Source organism: Stenella coeruleoalba, assembly GCF_951394435.1.
Source record: "Stenella coeruleoalba genome assembly, chromosome: 7".
In the NCBI taxonomy this organism is placed as follows: domain Eukaryota; kingdom Metazoa; phylum Chordata; class Mammalia; order Artiodactyla; family Delphinidae; genus Stenella; species Stenella coeruleoalba.
Genome location: NC_137153.1, coordinates 115,563,651 through 115,585,210, shown reverse-complemented (window position 1 = coordinate 115,585,210; position 21,560 = coordinate 115,563,651). Strand labels below are relative to the sequence as shown.

The 21,560-nt window shown below is 41.8% G+C and overlaps 1 protein-coding gene across 3 annotated transcripts in view; it reads right to left on the bottom strand.

The window, feature by feature from the left end:
• GLE1 (GLE1 RNA export mediator) overlaps window positions 1-21,560 on the bottom strand; it is a 43,866-nt gene that overhangs the window by 6,864 nt on the left and 15,442 nt on the right. For all 3 annotated transcript variants that reach the window (XR_013829095.1, XM_079926721.1, XM_079926722.1), the window contains 7 exons: window positions 21,134-21,388; window positions 6,964-7,195; window positions 6,256-6,368; window positions 6,026-6,095; window positions 1,166-1,308; window positions 871-1,061; window positions 236-365 (listed from right to left, as the gene is read on the bottom strand). Coding sequence is in view for 2 of the 3 variants with exons in the window: in XM_079926721.1 (XP_079782847.1) it covers window positions 236-365; window positions 871-1,061; window positions 1,166-1,308; window positions 6,026-6,095; window positions 6,256-6,368; window positions 6,964-7,195; window positions 21,134-21,388 (1,134 nt within the window). In the remaining variant the exon portion in view is untranslated. The remainder of the gene's footprint in view (window positions 1-235; window positions 366-870; window positions 1,062-1,165; window positions 1,309-6,025; window positions 6,096-6,255; window positions 6,369-6,963; window positions 7,196-21,133; window positions 21,389-21,560) is intronic.

Genomic DNA, 21,560 nt, shown 5'->3' with positions numbered 1-21,560 from the left:
CCCAGATGGCCTCTAAGGCACCAATTAGTCTCTGAACAAATGACCCTGATGATCCAAAAGTTTCCTAATAATCAACATCAACTTCTCTGAAGAGTACCTATGAAGCAGCAATAGTCTTTAACTTATCATGTGACTGAACTGCCTCTCTGAAAGGTCAGTATTTCCTGCAGGTAAGATACACTAACGTGGACTCTGGTCCAACCTCTCATTATCGATACTAAGCCGCTTCTACTACCTCTTGTCGGTTTCCGTACGGCCACCGGAGCTGGATGATGGCAGCGTAGAGACGGATCATCCCGGACATGCGTTTTAGAAAGCTGTCTTGCTGTTCTACTCTGCAATCCGTCACTTTGTAGCCAAGCATCCTATGTGGGAAGAAAATATTCAATGTGACAAGGCCAAAGTGAGGGTGACCAATTACTTTTTATGGCTAAAAGTAACTATATTATTACTACATTTAGCATTATTATTAATACATTTTTACATGCTACTCACATCTATTATCAAATCTGTGCATCATATAAACCCTGAGAGGTAAATTCCCAGGAGGTAATGGATATCATTACCCCCATTTACAAATCATGAAAATAATGTTTAAAGAGATTAAATGATTTCCCCATTTTTGCAAATCTATTAAAAGACAAAGCAGGAATAAAATTCTAAGACCCCTGGATTCTAAATCCAGTGTTCTAAAGCCACCCAGTTTGCAAGACAGTAAGTCTTTCAAAGACAGTTTGAAAGACACTGTATTCTCTGATAGAATGTTCAAGGTACATAAGAGATATTCTGAGGAGAGGAAACAAATCCCAGTTCTATTTCTATTTCATTCATCACTCTAGGGATAGTGAGCAAGGAGAAAAACAACTTCACCTCTGATAATCTTCCAAAGCCATTCCCTCTTTGAAAGCTGGATAGAAAGGAACAGAGTAAGGACACTTCTTGTGCAGATGAGCAAGGATGAGGTCCCCCACTCTGGGGTGGAGCTCCCAGATTCCGGACGCCACGACTGCGATGGGGAATGCTGCTTCATGATGGGAGGCCACTTCCTCCTCCCCTTGTTTCTGGGAGCACAGACAGGGGGTGATTTTAAGTTAATACTCTAGAAAGGTTTAAAGGTTGTGCACCAGCCTCTTCTTCCCATACCTTTGGCAACAAGGTTCCTCACCACAAATTTCTCTGCCAGTTTGTACTGGACAAAGTCCAGGCCCTGTGGGTTAAGTGTGACGGACACAGAGCGCCCACCAGACTGAACGGGTTTTCCAGAGAGTAAGCTGTGGATCTTGTCAAAGATCTCCTTCAGCTTTGAGCCTGGGTATGAAAGACAAAGTTAGGGAAAAGATACAACTGCAGTCAATCTATTTTTTTCACCACCGCAGTAACAAATCCTCTATACAAACCCAGCTGTGTAGCCCTACAGAAGGTCAAAGCCTAAAGCCAAAATACAGATGCGGAAAAATGTATGACAATCAAATCCATGATGTGGGGGATGAGAAAGTACACAAAGCGTGGTACTATTTCGAAGGAATTCCTTATTTGCAGAGTCAACTAATTCTGAAACTGACACAGCCGAGAGATGGACAGTAGTATAGAAACAGGTGTTGAATTGTTACAGATGCCACGGGTGTGGCTGATGTCCCTAGAGAAGTCATTTGCAACTCTAGGGAAAACCTTCTAAAGGATCTTGCCCAACTCACAGTGATTCCCCCCTTCTCTTCGACCTGCCTTCCTCCATCCTCAGCAACACAGAAGCTACGTTTGTATTACAGATCCTGTGTGCCCCATCTTCCACACTGGCTAGTTAGATTAGGACTAGTCACACTGAGCTGATCAGCCAGCTGACAGAGTCGATTCCTTGAAGTGGCCACTCCTGTGACATGTACACATGTAAGCAGTGGGGCTCTGGCCCTGCTATGTGGACCAAAGAACAGCAGTCTACAAAATTAGAATGGAGGTGGACAGAGGGAAGCCAAGAGGAGAGAGAAAAGGGTCCTAAAATTTCTGGCTCCTGAGATCCAGCTCCATTCCTGCCATAGGTTCTGTGAAACTGCTATCTATCTCTCTCTCTATTTAGGCTGCGTCGGGTCTTAGTTGCTGCACATGGGATCTTTCTTGTGGCACACAGGATCTTTTCTTTAGTTACGGCGTGCGGACTTCTTAGTTTCAGCATGCAGACTCTTAGTTGTGGCATACATGCGGGATCTAGTTCCCCAACCAGGGATCGAACCCAGTCCCCCAGCATTGGGAGCACAGTGTCTTACCCACTGGACCACCAGGGAAGTCCCGAAACTGCTTTATCTTTAGAACAAACCCCCCTACCCCACCCACTTTTTCTTTCCTTTCTTTTTACTTTTCTTTCTTTCTTTTTTTTTTGCTTAAGCAGATCTGAATTAGTTTCCATTATTTAAAATCAATGTTTGAACAAATACAGCATCTCCAGTTTAGAAATACCCTGCCAAATTCCTAATCACTTTAAGAAATATTTAAAAATCTCAGAAATATCCTCCCCAAACCACTGATTCAGTTCCATTAAAAAAGGGGAGAGGGCTTCCCTGGTGGCGCAGTGGTTGAGAGTCCGCCTGCCGATGCAGGGGACACGGGTTCGTGTCCCAGTCCGGGAAGATCCCACATGCCGCGGAGTGGCTGGGCCCATGAGCCATGGCCGCTGAGCCTGTGCGGCTGGAGCCTGTGCTCCGCAACGGGAAAGGCCACAACAGTGAGAGGCCCGCGTACCACACACACAAAAAAAAAACGGGGGGGGGGGGAGAGCAGCAGCACATTTCTTAGGAAGTAAGAGAAGCAGGAAGAAACCAAGAATTAAATAATGAGATATCACAGAAATCTCAAGGCTAATAATCCCAGAAAAACAGAAACAGAGGCTGTAACCTTACTGAGATATTAAAATATGTACATTTCCACACAAATTTACTCAGCTCACCTTCCTGCTAAGTCATACCCTACTATTCCTTGACTGACGGTTTCAAAGGGCTCCACTGGCCAAATCCCCAGCCAGCCCCTCTCCCCGTGGCTCTCCAGTTAGGAAAATCAGGTCCCAACCCTATGCCTGATATGGCCTCCCACATCCCATATGTCACAACGGCACCATATCCTTCTTTAAATTCTGCTCCGAATCTAACTACTCATGGACACCCACCTTTCAAGAGGCAGCAATTAGGTCACCTCTCTCTCAGTCATTCAACATTTACTGGGCACTAACTCTAGAAAATGTTTGTGTCTGACTGGGCTGTAAGCTCTTAAAGTGCTTACAATAATGATGGAGACAAAGGGACATAGTTATGGAATAGGCAGGAAAATGAAGAATGGCAAAACTAGAGTCTAATCAGATATAGAGAATGAACTAGAAGAAGCAGTCAGGGGGATGACTCGCAGGTTTCAACTAAGGTGACCGAGTAGATAAGGTGCTATTGATTACTTAGAGCGAACAGGAGAAAAGGCAGGCAAGAGGAAAATGATGAGTTCACATCGGAACATTCTAAACCTGACAAAGCTGAGGGGCATCTAGGCAGAGCTGCCCCTTGGCTAGCTAGAGCGAGGGAACCTGAAGCTCAAAGGAAAGGAATGACCCAGAGACCGATCTGAGTGTCATGTGTGCAGAGGTCAAGTCTGACACCATGGGGGTTCTTTAGAATGAGAAGAACTTCAGGGTAGAAGCACATCCCTGAGGACACACTTACCACTGATGTGGGGGCAGGAGACTGAGGAACCCACAAAGGAGAAAGAGAGGGAGGAGGAGAAGTTGGAAATTAATGATGCTGCAGAAGCCAGAGGAGTAGAGGTGATGGAGGGAATAATCAACGGTACCAAAAGGCAACATGGGGACTTCCCTGGTAGTGCAGTGGTTGAGAATCTGCCTGCCAATGCAGCGGACATGGGTTCGAGCCCTGGTCCGTGAAGATCCCACATGCTGTGGAGCAACTAAGCCCGTGCACCGCAACTACTGAGCCCATGAGCCACAACTACTGAAGCCCGCGTGCCTAGAGCCCATGCTCTACAACAAGAGAAGCCACCACAATGAGAAGCCCATGCACCGCAACCAAGACTAGCTTGCTGCAACTAGAGAAAGCCTACACATAGCAACGAAGACCCAATGCAGCCAAAAATAAATTAACCAAAAGGCAACAAGAAAATTAGAAAATACTGAGAAGACACAGAATCAAAAGAAACAGATTTTAGAATGTGAGTGACAGGCATGTTTAAAGGGAAGGGAGCCTGTAAAAGGGAGTAATTTTGCAGAAAACAGGAGCGATCTCTCTTGAAGGAGATGGGAGGGGATAAGAATAAGGCTCCCGAGCCTCGTTCAAGGCTTAGGCAGAAGGCTAAGTGTGGGCCGGAAGGGTAGCGCACCTTTTGAAGCAGGAGACCAAGAGGTAAATACAGCTGTGTATCGGCGGAAGGGGGTGCATCTGAGGATCTCACACCTGGCGTCTCAAATTTTCCTGATGAAGGAGGAGGCAGGGCTGCCTGCGGTCAGCTGAGGGGTAAAGACCTGAGGATGAGCCTGAGGAGAGCAGCGAAGGTGTGGAACGGCTGTTCAGTCAACCTCGCCCCCGTTGCCTTGGCTATCAAAGGAAATGGCACTTTCAATCTAGAAAGTGATACGTGTTTACTTATTTGACCTTGCCCTGTTCCAGAAGGAATTCCAGGCAGCCACGTGATGTGGAAGTTCTGTCATGTAGCCTCTCAAGGGCAGGAACTGCAACTGCTTATGCTTTCTGGGCAACAAGTTACTCAAGGGAACCGGGACCCAGGCTAAGTCAGAGCAGCTTGCCCGCTGCATGTGCTCCCCAGCCACTGGGCAGCACAGTCTGTACTGTGGAGGCTTCCACATCTGAGCTCTGTGAAAATGAACCTCTGTTTCTAAAGAATAGGAAAAAGGGGTCTTTCCCCTGTCTGGTTCTTCCTCTCTAAATCTCAGTCTCTGGAGAGAAAAGGAAAGCATTCTCAAGTGTTAACAAGCAGGCTTCGAGTCTGGAAAAGCTAATGTTGTAGGACAAAAAGCAAAGAATACAAGTCACATCCTCGGCTCTCTTGGGGTGCTTTCTGCAATAACTTCTAACTTTAGGTAAGAGCCTTCCTAAACAATTCACTTTTTTTTCTTTTTGGCTGCCTAGGGTATTCATTGCTGCGCACGGGCTTTCTTTAGTTGCAGCGAGTGGGGGTTACTCTTTGTTGCAGTGCACAGGCTTCTCATTGTGGTGGCTTCTCTTGTGGAGCATGGGCTCTAGGCATGCGGGCTTCAGTAGTTGCAGCACACAGGCTCAGCAGTTGTGGCGCACAGGCTTTGTTACTCTGCAGCATGTGGGAACTTCCTGGACCAGGGATTAAACCCGTGTCCCCTGCATTGGCAGGCGGATTCTTTTTTTTAAAATTAATTAGTTTGTTTTTATTTTTGGCTGTGTTGGGTCTTCGTTGCTGCACGCAGGCTTTCTCTAGTTGCGGCAAGCAGGGGCTACTTTTCGTTGCGGTGCAAGGGCTTCTCATTGCGGTGGCTTCTCTTGCTGCAGAGCATGGGCTCTAGGCACGCAGGCTTCAGTAGCTGTGGCACGTGTGCTCAGTAGTTGTGGCTTGCGGGCTCTTGAGCGCAGGCTCGGTAGTTGTGGCGCACGGGCTTAGCTGCTCCGCGGCATGTGGGATCTTCCCCGGCCAGGGCTCGAACCCATGTCCCCTGCATTGGCAGGCAGATTCTTAACCACTGCGCCACCAGGGAAGCCCCTGGCGGGCAGATTCTTAACCACTGCACCACCAGGGAAGTCTCCAGTAACTTACTATTAATATATAGCTTATGTTTTTTAATGTGTCAACAGACACATGATGATTTCCTTCTACATGTTGAAAGAAAACAAAGGAGAGTAAGCTATATGCATATAGCTTATACACCTAACCCAACGGTCAACATTTGTTGAAACACATTCTATTTATAAGAACTTTACAGATAAGTGGATTTGGAATCTCAAAAAATACTTGTACAATGTAGTGAAGGGCCGTGTTCTTAATTCCTCTGACCAACCTGCAATGGTGGAGATCTGGCTCACTGGAATGGTGGCAGCCTTCTGGAGGTCCATCTTGATCTTTTTGGCCTGTCAGAACAGAGCAGTGAGAAGGCAGACAGTGTTCTGAAGAGCTGAGTAGACGCCCTTAGGGTTAGGGAATGTGACATGCTAGCTACATTCCTCTGGGACACGAGGCTGTGGGCGGCACCATGTGGCCCAGAGAATTCCCAACTCCCACCCCTCCTACCTGACTGTCTTTGCTGTTGCTCAGTCCCTCAAAGGCCAACACACACTGACTGGAGGCCTCCTGCAGCTGCTGGTACCACTGCATTGTACTATCTTGCACCTTCACCTGGAGGTCTGAGGGATGAAAGAAAGGCTTTCATAATAGGAGAATTTCTTAAACATTTAATATGAGCCAGGTACTGTTCTAATCACCTTATACATGTATTAACTGCTTTCACTGTCATAATAATCCTATGAGGTAGATTCTATTATTATCTTCATGTTACAGATAAGGAAACAGTCATGGAAAGGTTAGGTAACTTGCGAAAGTCACGTTGCCAGGAAGTACAAACACTAGATTCCCACTGATCTGGCTCCAAAGGCAGCGTTCTGAACCACTATGCTATATCGATGCTCTTATGTATTCAATAAACATATATTCTATACATACTTATTTAAAATGCTCAGTATCAGCAATTTGGAATAATACATCTACTAGAATTATACAGAATTTCAAGTCCTCACGGCAAATGCTGGAATGTGACGTGAGGCTTCACATCAATGAAAACCAAATTTAATTCACTGAAAGTACTGAATTTTACATTATTTAAAAGTTCTGGTAAATTGTCCTGTAGCTTAAATATAATATTCAAAACATGTTCTTGTTTCTTTTCCCATTCTGAAACTTTTACACATCAAGTTGAAGGACCATTTCCACACCGAGACCTACCTTCATTCAGCTTCCCTCCTGGGCCCTGCCTGGAAGCTGGGGGCTCTTTACGGACCTCTGGCCCCTGCTGCACCTGTGACTCTTGCCGCTGTACCTGGGCCTCCTCTTCATCCTGCCTCCTCCTGTCCTCACAGGCCCTGGCGATTTCCTGCTGCAAGTTCACAAGGAGGTCCCGCATTTCCTGCAGCGCTCTCTCAGCCACAGCTTGCTCCTCTGCTGTGGGAAAGCCGTTCTGTCACAGCGACAGAGGCAGAGCTTAGTGGTTATTTCCTAGATACCTGAGGTGCTGAATCATACCTCACACAAGTTCACAAATTTCTAAACTGGAGTTGTGCCAGTGGAGTACCCACATTCAACACGTTGATACCTACTGCTTTCCTGTTCTCTTAAAGGTAATACCGATTTACCATCACATCCACAGGATCAACGGAGAGATTTTTCAATGCTCTCACCAACCCTGGCTGGAATAACTTTTTTTTTTTTTTAAGATGGTATCCAATTCTTTTTTTATTTTATTTCATTTAACTATTTATTTTTTGGCTGCGCTGGGTCTTCGTTGCTGCGTGCGGGCTTTCTCTAGTTGTAGTGAGCGGGGGCTAATATTCCTTGCGGTGCGCGGGCTTCTCATTGCAGTGGCTTCTTTTGTTGTGGAGCACGGGCTCTAGGCGCGCAGGCTTCAGTAGTTGTGGCACGTGGGCTCAGTAGTTGTGGCTCCTGGGCTCTAGAGCACACGCTCAGCAGTTGTGGCGCATGGGCTTAGTTGCTCCACGGCATGTGGGATCTTCCTGGACCAGGGCTCGAACCTGTGTCCCCTACATTGGCAGGCGGATTCTTAACCACTGTGCCATCAGGGAAGCCTGGAATAATTTTTTAAAAGCTTGTGGCAATAGTCTAGATCAAAACTGAACCAGCTTTACATTATTCTTAGAATGACACCTCTTTGGTTATAGTGCATTATTCCTTTGAGTCACTGACAAATTTGAGTTCTTTATCTTTTATTAAGAACATCTGCTCATAAATGAGCTCACATACAAGTCCAACGAACATGCACATTTCTTTTAGTGTGCTATTTTGTCAGAATTTCACTCAGGATTTTAAAATGAATTGAGAAGCTCTGCACCATTTTCTATGTTCTGTCCTATCAACATGTTTCATAGTTTTGCCTGTTAAATCAGCAAGGCCTCTACTGTGTTGTATATTTGAAAGGTGCTAAGAGAGTAAATCTTAAAAGTTCTCATCACAAGAAAAACAAAATGTTTCCTAGTTTCTATGGTGACAGAAGATAACTGGACTTATTGTGATCACTTTGCAGTGTTTATAAATACTGAATCACGGTTGTACACCTGAAACTAACATCATGTTGTCAATTATACCTCAAAAAATAAGGCAACAGTGGAAACAGTAAAATGTTACGATATTTGCAATATACTTAAAACACCAAGATCTCTTATTTTTTATTAAAAAAATTTTTTGGCTGAAGTATAACTGACATACAATATTATATTAATTTCAGGTGTATATGCATCATGAATTAAGTCCTCTTTTTTTCACTTTTTAAAATTTTTATTTTATATTAGAGTATATTGAATTACAATGTTGTGTTAGCATCAGTTGTACAGCAAAGTGATTCGGTTATACATATACATATATCCATTCTTTTTCAGATTCTTTTCCCATATAGGTGACTACAGAATATTGAGTAGAGTTTCCTGTGTTACACAGTAGGTCCTTGTTGGTTATCTATTTTATATATAGTAGTGTGTATATGTTAATCCCAAACTCCTAATTTAGCCCCCCCCCACCTTTCCCCTTTGCTAACCGTAAGTTTGTTTCTGAAGTCTGTGAGTCTGTTTCTACTTTTGTAAATGACTTCATTTGTATCATTTTTTAGATTTCACATATTAGTGATATATTTGCCTTTGTCTGAGAAGTCCTCTTATTTTATTTTTATTTTTCATTTATTTTTTTAAAAATTAAATTTTATTGGAGTATAGCTGATTTACAATGTTGAATTCTTATTTTATTTTTTTAATTTATTTTGGCTGAGTTGGGTCTTTGGTGCTGAGTGCGGGCTTTCTCTAGTTGCAGTGAGCGGGGGCTACTCTTTGTTGCGGTGCGCGGGTTTCTCATTGCGGTGGCTTCTCATTGCGGTGGCTTCTCTTGTTGCAGAGCACAGGCTCTAGGTGCGTGGGCTTCAGTAGTTGTGGCACATGGGCTCAGTAGTTGTGCCTCGCAGGCTCTAGAGCGCAGGCTCAGTAGTTGTGGCACACTGGCTTAGTTGCTCCACAGAATGTGGGATCTTCCCGGACCAGGGCTCGAACCTGTGTCCCCTGCATTAGCAGGCAGATTCTTAACCACTGCGCCACCAGGGAAATCCCTGAATTCTTATATTAAACCAACTTGTTCCAGATAGTAAAACAACAGCAACAAAAAAATTCTACAGGATATTCATGATAAGTTTTGTCTTTTAGGTATTAGAATGTATTATAAAGCTATATCAATTAAATTATAATGATCCTGATATAAGAATAAAAACACATCAAGGAAACAGAAAAAAATACTGAATAGATACATGTACATGTATAAATGAATCACTTTGCTGTACACCTGAAGCTAACACAACATTGTTAATCAACTCTACTCCAATATAAAATAAAAATTAAAAAAAAACAAAACTGAGAAAGAGCTCCTAGGATACTATTTAGCGTGATAAGAGATATTTACAAATCAGGAGGGAAAGTGGTAGTAAAATAGTGTGAATATTTTACAGCATAAAGGTCTTTATCTCCCACCAACCATCAAATAAATTCCAGGTGGATTAAGTGAGGGGAAAAACCCCAAAGCATTCTTACACCAAAAATGTCATAAAGGGGCTTCCCTGGTGGCACAGTGGTTGAGAGTCCGCCTGCCGATGCAGGGGACACGGGTTTGTGCCCCGGTCCGGGAAGATCCCACATGCCGCGGAGCGGCTGGGCCCGTGAGCCATGGCCGCTGAGCCTGCACGTCCGGAGCCTGTGCTCCGCAACGGGAGAGGCCGCAACAGTGAGAGGCCCGCGTACCGCAAAAAAAAAAAAAGAAAAATATCATAAGGGCCCCCGGTCACTGCAACTAGAGAAAGCCCACGCACAGAAACGAAGACCCAACACAGGCAAAAATAAATAAATAAATAAATAAAATAATTTTTTTAAATGTCATAAGGGCTTCCCTGGGGGCGCAATGGTTAAGAATCCGCCTGTCAACACAGGGGACACGGGTTCAAGCCCTGGTCTGGGAAGATCCCACATGCTGTGGAGTAACTAAGTCCGTGCGCCACAACTACTGAAGCCCGTGCACCTAGAGCCCATGCTCTGCAACAACAGAAGCCACCACAATTAGAAGCCCACACACTGCAACAAAGAGTAGTCCCTGCTCGCTGCAACTAGAGAAAGCCCGCGTGCAGCAACAAAGACCCAACACAGCCAAGAATAAATAAAAATAAAAAATAAATTTATAAAAAAAAAAGATAAAGACCTTAAAAAAAAGTCATAAACTATGGTTGCAACGGAACAGAGTGCTAAGCAGTTACATAAAGAAATGAAGAAAACTACATGTTTCAAAGCAGTGATCTCCAAGATAAATTAAGTGCAAAAAAGCAGGGTCCAGAACAGTGTCTATAGCAAGTTATCTTTTATCTGGGAAGGGATACACACACACACACACACACACACACACACACACACCATATATATGTATATTTATGCTTTTTTTTTTTTTTTGGCTTGTGGGATCTTAGTTCACTAACCAGGGATTGAACCTGTGCCCCCTGTGATGGAAGCGTGGAGTCCCAACCACTAGACCACCAGGAAATTCCATGTATTTGTTTTGTTTTTGTTTTTTAATAAATTTATTTATTTTTGGCTGTGTTGGGTCTTTGCTGCTGCACGCAGGCTTTCTCTAAATGCTGTGAGCGGGGGCTACTCTTTGTTGCAGTGCGCGGGCTTCTCACTGCGGTGGCTTCTCTTGTTGCGGAGCACAGGCTCTAGGTGCGCAGGCTTCAGTAGTTGTGGCACGTGGGCTCAGTAGTTGTGGCACATGGACTCTAGAGCGCAGGCTCAGTAGTTGTGGCGCATGGGCTTAGTTGCTCTGTGGCATGTGGGATCTTCCCGGACCAGGGCTCCAACCCACGTCCCTTGCATTGGCAGGCGGATTTTTAACCACTGCTCCACAGGGAGGCCCCCTGCTTTTGTTTTTAAAGAAAAGATACAACACCCAATACGCTAACAGAAACAATCACTGGCAGATAGGACAAGAACAGGGTGGAAGCAAATGAGAAGAAAGCCAGACTTCTCCAAATATACCTTGTTTTGTAGTTCTGACTCTGGAATCACGTAAATGTTTTCAGTAAGTATAAAATAAAATTAAATCCAGTTGGAAAAAACTCTTAAAAATCAAAAGCAAAAATGAAACAAAGAACCCAACTGTTTATCAAGTTGGTGGCTTAACAGTAAGAATGATTTCTTTCTTTCTTTCTTTTTTTTAAAATAAACTTATTTATTTATTTACTTTTGTCTGCGTTGGGTTTTCGTTGCTGCTCTCGGGCTTTCTCTAGTTGTGGCGAGTGGGGGCTACTCTTCCTTGCAGTGCGCGGGCTTCTCATTGTGGTGGCTTCTCTTGTTGTGGAGCGTGGGCTCTAGGCACGTGGGCTTCAGTAGTTGTGGCTCACGGGCTCTGGAGTGCAGGCTCAGTAGTTGTGGCACACAGGCTCAGTTGCTCCGCGGCATATGGGATCTTCCTGAACCAGGGATAGAACCCGTGTCCCCTTCATTGGCAGGCGGATTCTTAACCACTGTACCACCGGGGAAGTCTCAGGAGAATTATTTCAAGTGAAATGAAACAGTAATTTAATCATACATCCCTTAGTGGTATATAGCTGTAGGCAAAAAGAACTGCAAATCTTTTTTTTTTTTAAAGATTTTTTTGACGTGGACCATTTTCACAGTCTTTATTACAAAGCCTTTGTTACAATATTGCTTCTGTTATTTATGTTTTGGTTTTTTGGCCGCAAGGCATGTGGGATCTTAGCTCTCTGACCAGGGGTCGAACCTGCACCCCCTGCACTAGAAGGGGGAGTCTTAACCACTGGACCGCCAGGGAAGTCCAAGAACTGCAAATCTTTTTTTTTTTTTTTTAAATATTTATTTATTTATTTGGCTGCTCCTGGTCTTAGTTGCGGCATGCAGGATCTTTAGCTGCGGCATGTAGGACCTAGTTCCCTGATCAGGGATCGAGCCCGGGCCCCCTGCATTGGGAGCACAAAGCCTTAGTCATTGGACCACCAGGGAAGTCCCAAGAACTGCAAATCTTAAACTGTGATCAGCAATCATATTGTTAGTATTGGTATTATTATTTTGAGATTACATGTTATGAAATTACACATATATATTACATATATACACACCTATATTTTATTATACACAGTAGGGTAAGGTAAGTAAGTAGTGTTCATTAATTTAGAAACTGAGATTTTCAATATGTGATAAAAATGATACATGCATAAAAGTAAAGAAGTTAAATAAATGCTGTAACCCTTTACTACACTCAAATGGAAAAGGTCAGCATTAATTAATGATGCATTGTCACCTAAAAAAAAAACCACAACACACTTCCTAGTTTAATCCATTGAAAAGGTCTAAAAACAATGACAAATCCTAGTAACTAATCTGTGTTTTCTAATACCTTTACCCATTAACAAGTAATAAGGCTTTGTGAAGAAATGCCCGATTCTAGCTCTGGAGAAGAAAATGTTCAAGATGAGGTAGAAACAGCTTGCCTGCTTTCTGCTGCAACAAGTACTACTGGGGCCATGTCCAAAGGACAGAGGAGCCAATGTGAAGGTGTTCGCACTGGACAATTTGAACAACAATGAATCTATAACAGACTGAAACATATTACACTTCAAGTATATAAAATTCGTATGTTCTTAATGATAGGTAAAAGAAAAGAACCTCAAGTCATTGTGGGAGAATACTAGAAAAGCAACTCAACACTCTGAAAACGGATAAAGGGAAAGAATCAATCATTTATCCTTCCTTCCCTATATAGACTACCCTTCAAGATAAATAGTTTACGGGGAAATTTTCTTCTTTGTAGTAGAATTCTAGCTAATAAATGTAGAAAAATGATAGCATTAGAAAAACTCAAAATTTACCACCCCTACTGAAATAATAGATATTAAGTAATGATCAGCAATGGCTACTACATCATTACCTAAAGGCTCAGAGGAATCTTTAAAATGGGAGATAAGCCTGACGATATCTGAAGCCACTGGTTGATCTTAACATCACATATGGAAATACCATCAGATACTCTACGCCTCCCGGTGTGATACAGTAACAAATACACACTCCCAACTATGAAGTACTGTTGCAGGGGGGAAAAAATTCAAACCTGAACCTGATCAAGCCTCTAGACTGCACTGTGCAAGTAAGGTGGCCACATAAGGCTCTTTACATTTAAGTTAATTAAAAACTTTTTAAAAGTTAAAATTCAGTTCTTCAGTCACACTAGTCACATTTCAAGTGCTCAATAACCACATGTTGCCATTGGCTGCTGTATTGAATAGCACAGATATGGAACATTTCCATCATCACAGAAAATTCTCTTAGCACTGCCCTAGAGAAAGTTACAAATTCACAGGAAATACAGGGAATAAAAGAACATATTAGGGACTTCCCTGGTGGTGCAGTGGTTAAGAATCTGCCTGCCAATGCAAGGGACATGGGTTCAAGCTCTGGTGTGGGAAGAACCCATATGCCACAGAGCAACCAAGCCCACGCGCCACAACTTCTGAGCCTGTGCTCTAGAGCCCGCGAGCCACAACTACTGAGCCTGTGTGCCTAGAGCCTGTGCTCTGCAACAAGAGAAGCCACTGCAATGAGAAGCCTGCTCGCCACAACTAGAGAAAGCCCATGTGCAGCAACGAAGACCCAATGCAGCCAGAAATAAATTTATAAAATACATCCAAGGGGAGAAGCAAGAAGAACTACAATCCTGCAGCCTGTGGAACAAAAACCACATTCACAGAAAGATAGACAAGATGAAAAGGCAGAGGGCTATGTACCCGATGAAGGAACAAGATAAAACCCCAGAAAAACAACTAAATGAAGTGGAGATAGGCAACCTTCCAGAAAAAAGAATTCAGAATCATGATAGTGAAGATGATCCAGGACCTCGGAAAAAGAATGGAGGCAAAGATCGAGAAGGTGCAAGAAATGTTTAACAAAGACCTAGCAGAATTAAAGAACAAACAAACAGAGATGAACAATACAATAACTGAAATGAAAACTACACCAGAAGGAATCAATAGCAGAATAACTGAGGCAAAAGAAAGGATAACTGACCTGGAAGACAGAATGGTGGAATTCACTGCTGTGGAACAGAATAAAGAATGCAAAGAAATGAAGACGGCCTAAGAGACCTCTGGGACAACATTAAACGCAACAACATTCGCATTACAGGGGTCCCAGAAGGAGAAGAGAGAGAGAAATGACCTGAGAAAATATTTGAAGAGATTATAGTCAAAAACTTCCCTAACATGGGAAAGGAAATAGCCACCCAAGTCCAGGAAGCACAACAAGTCCCATACAGGATAAACCCAAGGAGAAACACGCCGAGACACATAGTAATCAAATTGGCAAAAATTAAAGACAAAGAAAAATTATCGAAAGCAGCAAGGGAAAAATGAAAAATAACATACAAGGGAACTCCCATAAGGTTAACAGCCAATTTATCAGCAGAAACTCTACAAGCCAGAAGGGAGTGGCATGATATACTTAAAGTGATGAAAGGGAAGAACCTACAACCAAGATTACTCTACCCGGCAAGGATCTCATTCAGATTCGATGGAGAAATCAAAAGCTTTACAGACAAGTGAAAGCTAAGAGAATTCAGCACCACCAAACCAGCTCTACAACAAATGCTAAAGGAACTTCTCTAAGTGGGAAACAAGAGAAGAAAAGGACCTACAAAAACAAACCCAAAACAATTAAGAAAATGGTCACAGGAACATATATATCGATAATTACCTTAAATGCGAATGGATTAAATGCTCCAACCAAAAGACACAGGCTTGCTGAATGGATACAAAAACAAGACCCATATATATGCTGTCTACAAGAGACCCACTTCAGACCTAGGGACACATACAGACTGAAAGTGAGGGGATGGAAAAAGGTATTCCATGCAAATGGAAATCAAAAGAAAGCTGGAGTAGCTATACTCATATCAGATAAAATAGACTTTAAAATAAAGAATGTTACAAGAGACAAGGAAGGATACTACATAATGATCAAGGGATCAATCCAAGAAGAAGATATAACAATTATAAATATATATGCACCCAACATAGAAGCACCTCAATACATAAGGCAACTGCTAACAGCTATAAAAGAGGAAATCAACAGTAACACAATAATAGTGGGGGACTTTAACACCTCACTTACACCAATGGACAGATCATCCAAAGTGAAATAATAAGGAAACAGAAGCATTAAATGACACAATAGACCAGACAGATTTAATTGATATTTATAGGACATTCCATCCAAAAACAGCAGATTACACTTTCTTCTCAAGTGTGCACTGAACATTCTCCAGGATAGATCACATCTTGGGTCACAAATCAAGCCTCAGTAAATTTAAGAAAATTGAAATCACATCAAGCATCTTTTCTGACCACAACGCTATGAGATTAGAAATGAATTACAGGGAAAAAACCGTAAAAAGCACAAACACATGGAGGCTAAACAATACGTTACTAAATAACCAAGAGACCACTGAAAAAATCAAAGAGGAAATCAAAAAATACCTAGAGACAAATGACAATGAAAACATGATGATCCAAAACCTATGGGATGCAGCAAAAGCAGTTATAAGAGGGAAATTTATAGCTATACAAGTCTACCTCAAGAAACAAGAAAAATCTCAAATAAATAATCTAACCTTTCACCTAAAGGAACAAGAGAAAGAAGAACAAACAAAACCCAAAGTTAGCAGAAGGAAAGAAATCATAAAGATCAGAGCAGAAATAAATAAAATAGAAACAAAGAAAACAATAGCAAAGATCAATAAAACTAAAAGCTGGGGCTTCCCTGGTGGCGCAGTGGTTGAGAGTCCGCCTGCCGATGCAGGGGATACAGGTTCGTGCCCCGGTCCGGGAAGATCCCACATGCCGCGGAGTGGCTGGGCCCATAAGCCATGGCCACTGAGCCTGCACGTCCGGAGCCTGTGCTCCACAACGGGAGAGGCCACAACAGTGAGAGGCCCGCGTACCGCAAAAAACAACAACAACAACAAAAAAAACCTAAAAGCTGGTTCTCAGAAGATAAACAAAATTGATAAACCATTAGCCAGACTCATCAAGAAAAAGAGGGAGAGGACTCAAATCAATAAAATTAGAAATGAAAAAGGAGAAGTTAAAACAGACACCGCAAAAATACAAAGCATCCTAAGAGACTACTACAAGCAACTCTAAGCCAATAAAATGGACAACCTGGAAGAAATGGACAAATTCTTAGAAAGGTATAACCTTCCAAGACTGAACCAGGAAGAAACAGAAAATATGAACAGACCAATCACAAGTAATGAAATTGAAACTGTGGTTAAAAATCTTCCAACAAACAAAAGTTCAGGACCAGATGGCTTCACAGATGAATTCTATCAAACATTTAGAGAAGAGCTAACACCCATCCTTCTCAAACTCTTCCAAAAAATTGCAGAGAAAGGAACACTCCCAAACTCATCCTATGAGGCCACCATCACCCTGATACCAAAAACCAGACAAAGATACTACAAAAAAAGAAAATTACAGACCAATATCACTGATGAATATAGATGTGAAAATCCTCAACAAAACACTAGCAAACAGAATCCAACAACACATTAAAAGGATCATACACCATGATCAAGTGGGATTTATCCCAGGGATGCAAGGATCCTTCAATATACGCAAATCAATCAATGTGATACACCATATTAACAAATTGAAGAATACAAACCATATGATCATCTCAATAGATGCAGAAAAAGCTTTTGACAAAATTCAACACCCATTTATGATAAAAACTCTCCAGAAAGTGGGCATAGAGGGAACCTAACTCAACATAATAAAGGCCATAGATGACAAACCCACAGCAAACATCATTCTCAATGGTGAAAAACTGAAAGCATTTCCTCTAAGATCAGGAACAAGACAAGGATGTCCACTCTCACCACTATGATTCAACATAGTTTTGGAAGTCCTAACCACGGCAATCAGAGAAGAAAAAGAAATAAAAGGAATACAAATTGGAAAAGAAGAAGTAAAACTGTCACTGTCTGCAGATGACATGATACTATACATAGAGAATCCTAAAAATGCCACCAGAAAACTACTAGAGCTAATCAGTGAATTTGGTAAAGTTGCAGGATACAAAATTAATGCACAGAAATCTCTTGCATTCCTATACACTAATGATGAAAAATATGAAAGAGAAATTATGGAAACACTCCCATTTACCACTGAAACAAAAAGAATAAAATACCTAGGAATAAGCCTACCTAGGGAGACAAAAGACCTGTATCCAGAAAACTATAAGACGCTGATGAAAGAAATCAAAGATGGTACCAACAGATGGAGGGATATACCATGTTCTTAGATTGGAAGAATTAATATTGTGAAGATGACTATACTACCCAAAGCAATCTACAGATTTAGTGCAATCCTTATCAAATTACCAATGGTATTTTTTACGGAACTAGAACAAATCATCTTAAAATTTGTACAGAGACACAAAAGACCCCAAATAACCAAAGCAGTCTTGAGGGGAAAAAACGGAGCTGGAAGAATCAGACTCCCTGACTTCAGACTATACTACAAAGCTACAGTAATCAAGACAATATGGTACTGGCACAAAAACAGAAACATAGATCAAAGGAACAAGATAGAAAGCCCAGAGATAAACCCACGCACCTATGGCTAACTCATCTATGACAAAGGAGGCAAAGATATACAATGGAGAAAAGACAGCCTCTTCAATAAGTGGTGCTGGGAAAACTGGACAGCTACATGTAAAAGAATGAAATTAGAACACTACCTAACACCATACACAAAAAATAAACTCAAAATAGATTCAAGATCTAAATGTAAGACCGGACACTATAAAACTCTTAGAGGAAAACATAGGAAGAACACTCTGACATAAATCACAGCAAGATCTTTTTTGATCCACCTCCTAGAGTAATGGATTACTCCTAGAGTAATGGAAATAAAAAAAAAAAAAAATGGCACCTAATGAAACTTAAAAGCTTTTGCACAGCAAAGGAAACCATAAACAAGATGAAAAGACAACCCTCAGAATGGGAGAAAATATTTGCAAATGAATCAATGGACAAAGGATTAATCTCTGAAATATATAAACAGCTCATGCAGCTCAATATTAAAGAAACAAACAACCCAATCCAAAAATGGGCAGAAGACCTAAATAGACATTTCTCCAAAGAAGACATACAGATGGCCAAGAACATGAAAAGCTGCTCAACATCACTAATTATTAGAGAAATGCAAATCAAAACTACAATGAGGTATCACCTTACACCGGTTAGAGTGGGCATCGTCAGAAAATCTACAAACAACAGATGCTGGAGAGGGTGTGGAGAAAAGGGAACCTTCTTGCACTGTTGGTGGGCATGTAAATTGATGCAGCCACTATGGAGAACAGTACGGAGGTTCCTTATAAAACTAAAACTAGAATTACCATATGATCCAGCAATCCCACTACTGGGCATATACACAGAGAAAACCATAATTCAAAAATACACATGCACCCCAATGTTCATTGCAGCACTATTTACAATAGCCAGGTCATGGAAGCAACCTAAATGCCCATTGACAGATGAACGGATAAAGATGTGGTACATATATACAATGGAATATTACTCAGCCATATAAAGGAACGAGTCATTTGTTGAGACGTGGATGGATCTAGAGACTGTCATACAGAGTGAAGTAAGTCAGAAAGAGAAAAACAAATATCATATATTAACGCATGTATGTGGAACGCATGTATGTGGAACCATAGAAAAATGGTACAGATGAACCGGTTTGCAAGGCAGAAGTTGAGACACAGATGTAGAGAACAAACATGGACACCAAGGGGGGAAAACCGTGGTGGGGTGGGGATGGTGGTGTGCTGAATTGGGCGATTGGGACTGACATGTATACACTGATGTGTATAAAATTGATGACTAATAAGAACCTGCAGTAAAAAAAGAAAAACAACTAATACTAAACTTTCTTTGGGTTATTTGTATGGAAATATGTTAATATAAATGTTTCAGACATTACAAAAAAAAAAAAATCCAAGGGTTAGGGTTAGCAATTGCCTTGAAATTTTCCAGAATGTAGGAAATTTTATAGAACAAATGATCCAGATTCTTCAACAATAGCAAGAAAAAAGAGAGAGATAAGGGAGTCTTAAGATTAAAAGACTGAAGTAAGACACAGCAAACCAAAAAGCTGAACTTTGTATGGATGTTAATTTTCCAACCAATTGTAAAAAAAAAAAAATTATTGAGACAGCTGGAGAAATTTGAACACTGGCTAGATATCTGATCATATAAAATGAATTATTAGGTTTTTAGGTATGATATTAGTGTTTTGGTTATGTAATAGAGAGTTATATCTTTTAGAGATACATACTAAATTATTTTCCAGATGAAGTAGTATGTTTGAGATTTACTGTAAAACCATCTGGAGGAAGGGGTGCAGGTGGCAGCATAGATGAAATGAGATTGCCATGCGCAGATTCTTGAGGGAGCTCGGGAATGGGTGCCAAAAGGTACATCATGCTGTTCTCTCCACTTCCGTGTAGGTTTGAAATTTTACAAAAAGAATGGTAAACAAAAGCCAAAAAGAGAATTGAAAGGTAACTATAAACTATAAATTTCTGCCTCAAATATGATAAATGCTTAAGGTTCTTAATATTTAGAACTCACATAAGTTGATTTTTCAAAACACAAACTGGTAGAGATATGAACAAAGGGCAAAGAACATAGAATTTAGGAATTCCCTGGCAGTCCAGTGGTTAGGACACCATGCTTTCACTGCCGAGGGTGTGGATTCCATCCCCGGTCGGGGAATTAAAATAAGATCCTGCAGCGTCGCCAAAAATTTAAAAAAAGGAAAATAAAAGTTAAAGAAAAAAGAAGAACATACAATTCATAGAAGTGTGAACTGGTACAACTTTAAGATGCAAATCAAGAACCTTAAAGTTGGGACTTCCCTGGTGGTTCAGTGGATAAGACTCTGTACTCCCCAATGCAGGGGGCCCAGGTTCAATTCCTGGTAGTGAACTAGATCCCACATGCATGCTACAACTAAGGAGCCAGTGAGCTGCAACTAAGGAGCCCATGTGCTGCAACTAAAGAGCCGGCGCGCCGCAACTAAGACCTGGTGCAACCAAAAAAACAAAGAAACAAAACAAAACCTTCAAGTTCTTTGACCAAGTAATTCCATTTGTAGGAATTTACCTCAAAGAAATAATCAAAAATACAGATAAGACGTACACAAAGTGATATCACTGCAGTGTTACTCACGATAGTGAAAATACAGAAACTTAAATATTCACCAATAGGCATGCTTTTGCAATAAATTTTGGTATGGTTACATGTTGGAAGTATCCGACTTCATCTGTTCATCAAATATTTATTGAATACCTATTATGTGTCAAGGCAATACTTGCAGGTTTTAACACTGCAATGACTACAGTAACTACGTGTTCAAAATACCATATCAAATGATAAAAAGCAATATACATTTCTGTAAGGTTTTAATTTTTATCATAAGCATAGCAGGCGTTCAGTTTATATTAATGAATGAACTAAAGTATTTTGCAGTTGGAAGAAACAAATTTTTTTTTTAACCTAAGAAATTATATCTATATTAGCCCAATTTAGGGTGAGATCACACACACACACGCACACACACACACACACACATACACAGGGAAAAAAGAAATATAAAGCACTAACAGTGGTTATCTCTAGGTAAGAGGATGACAAGCGGTAATAAGAAGGTATTATTTTTAAATCACAAAACAGTTTTGCTTTCAATGTTCTTCATTTCAAAGACAGAGTCTTCCTGAAGTCCCCTCACCTCAGAAGTGGCCCGGATGATCCCCGAGATGAGGCCGCACAGCTGATTGCCTCGGGTCCGGAAGGCAGACAGGTCGACCCTGGGCAGGTCTCTGCGCTGGTCGGCGGCGTCCAGCTGCTGGCTGAGGTGCAGCACCTCCTCCTGCAGCGCGTAGAGGTTCCGCAGGCGGATCTGGCCTTCTTCCTTCCGGAGCCGCTCCCGCTCCACATGCTTCAGGCGCTGCTGCTCTGCCTCCCGCAGCTTCAGGTTGAGAATCTACAGGAAGGGCGGTCAAATTAAGGGCTCCTGGGCCTTCTCTGTCCACATTCTTCCAGTCCTGTGTGGGCTACCTATTTTCACAGAGAGGCCCAGAGTGACAAAAGGACTGCCCCAAGTCAGCCACACAGTGGCATGACAGGGGCCAGGTCCTCTGTGACTGTGCTGGAAC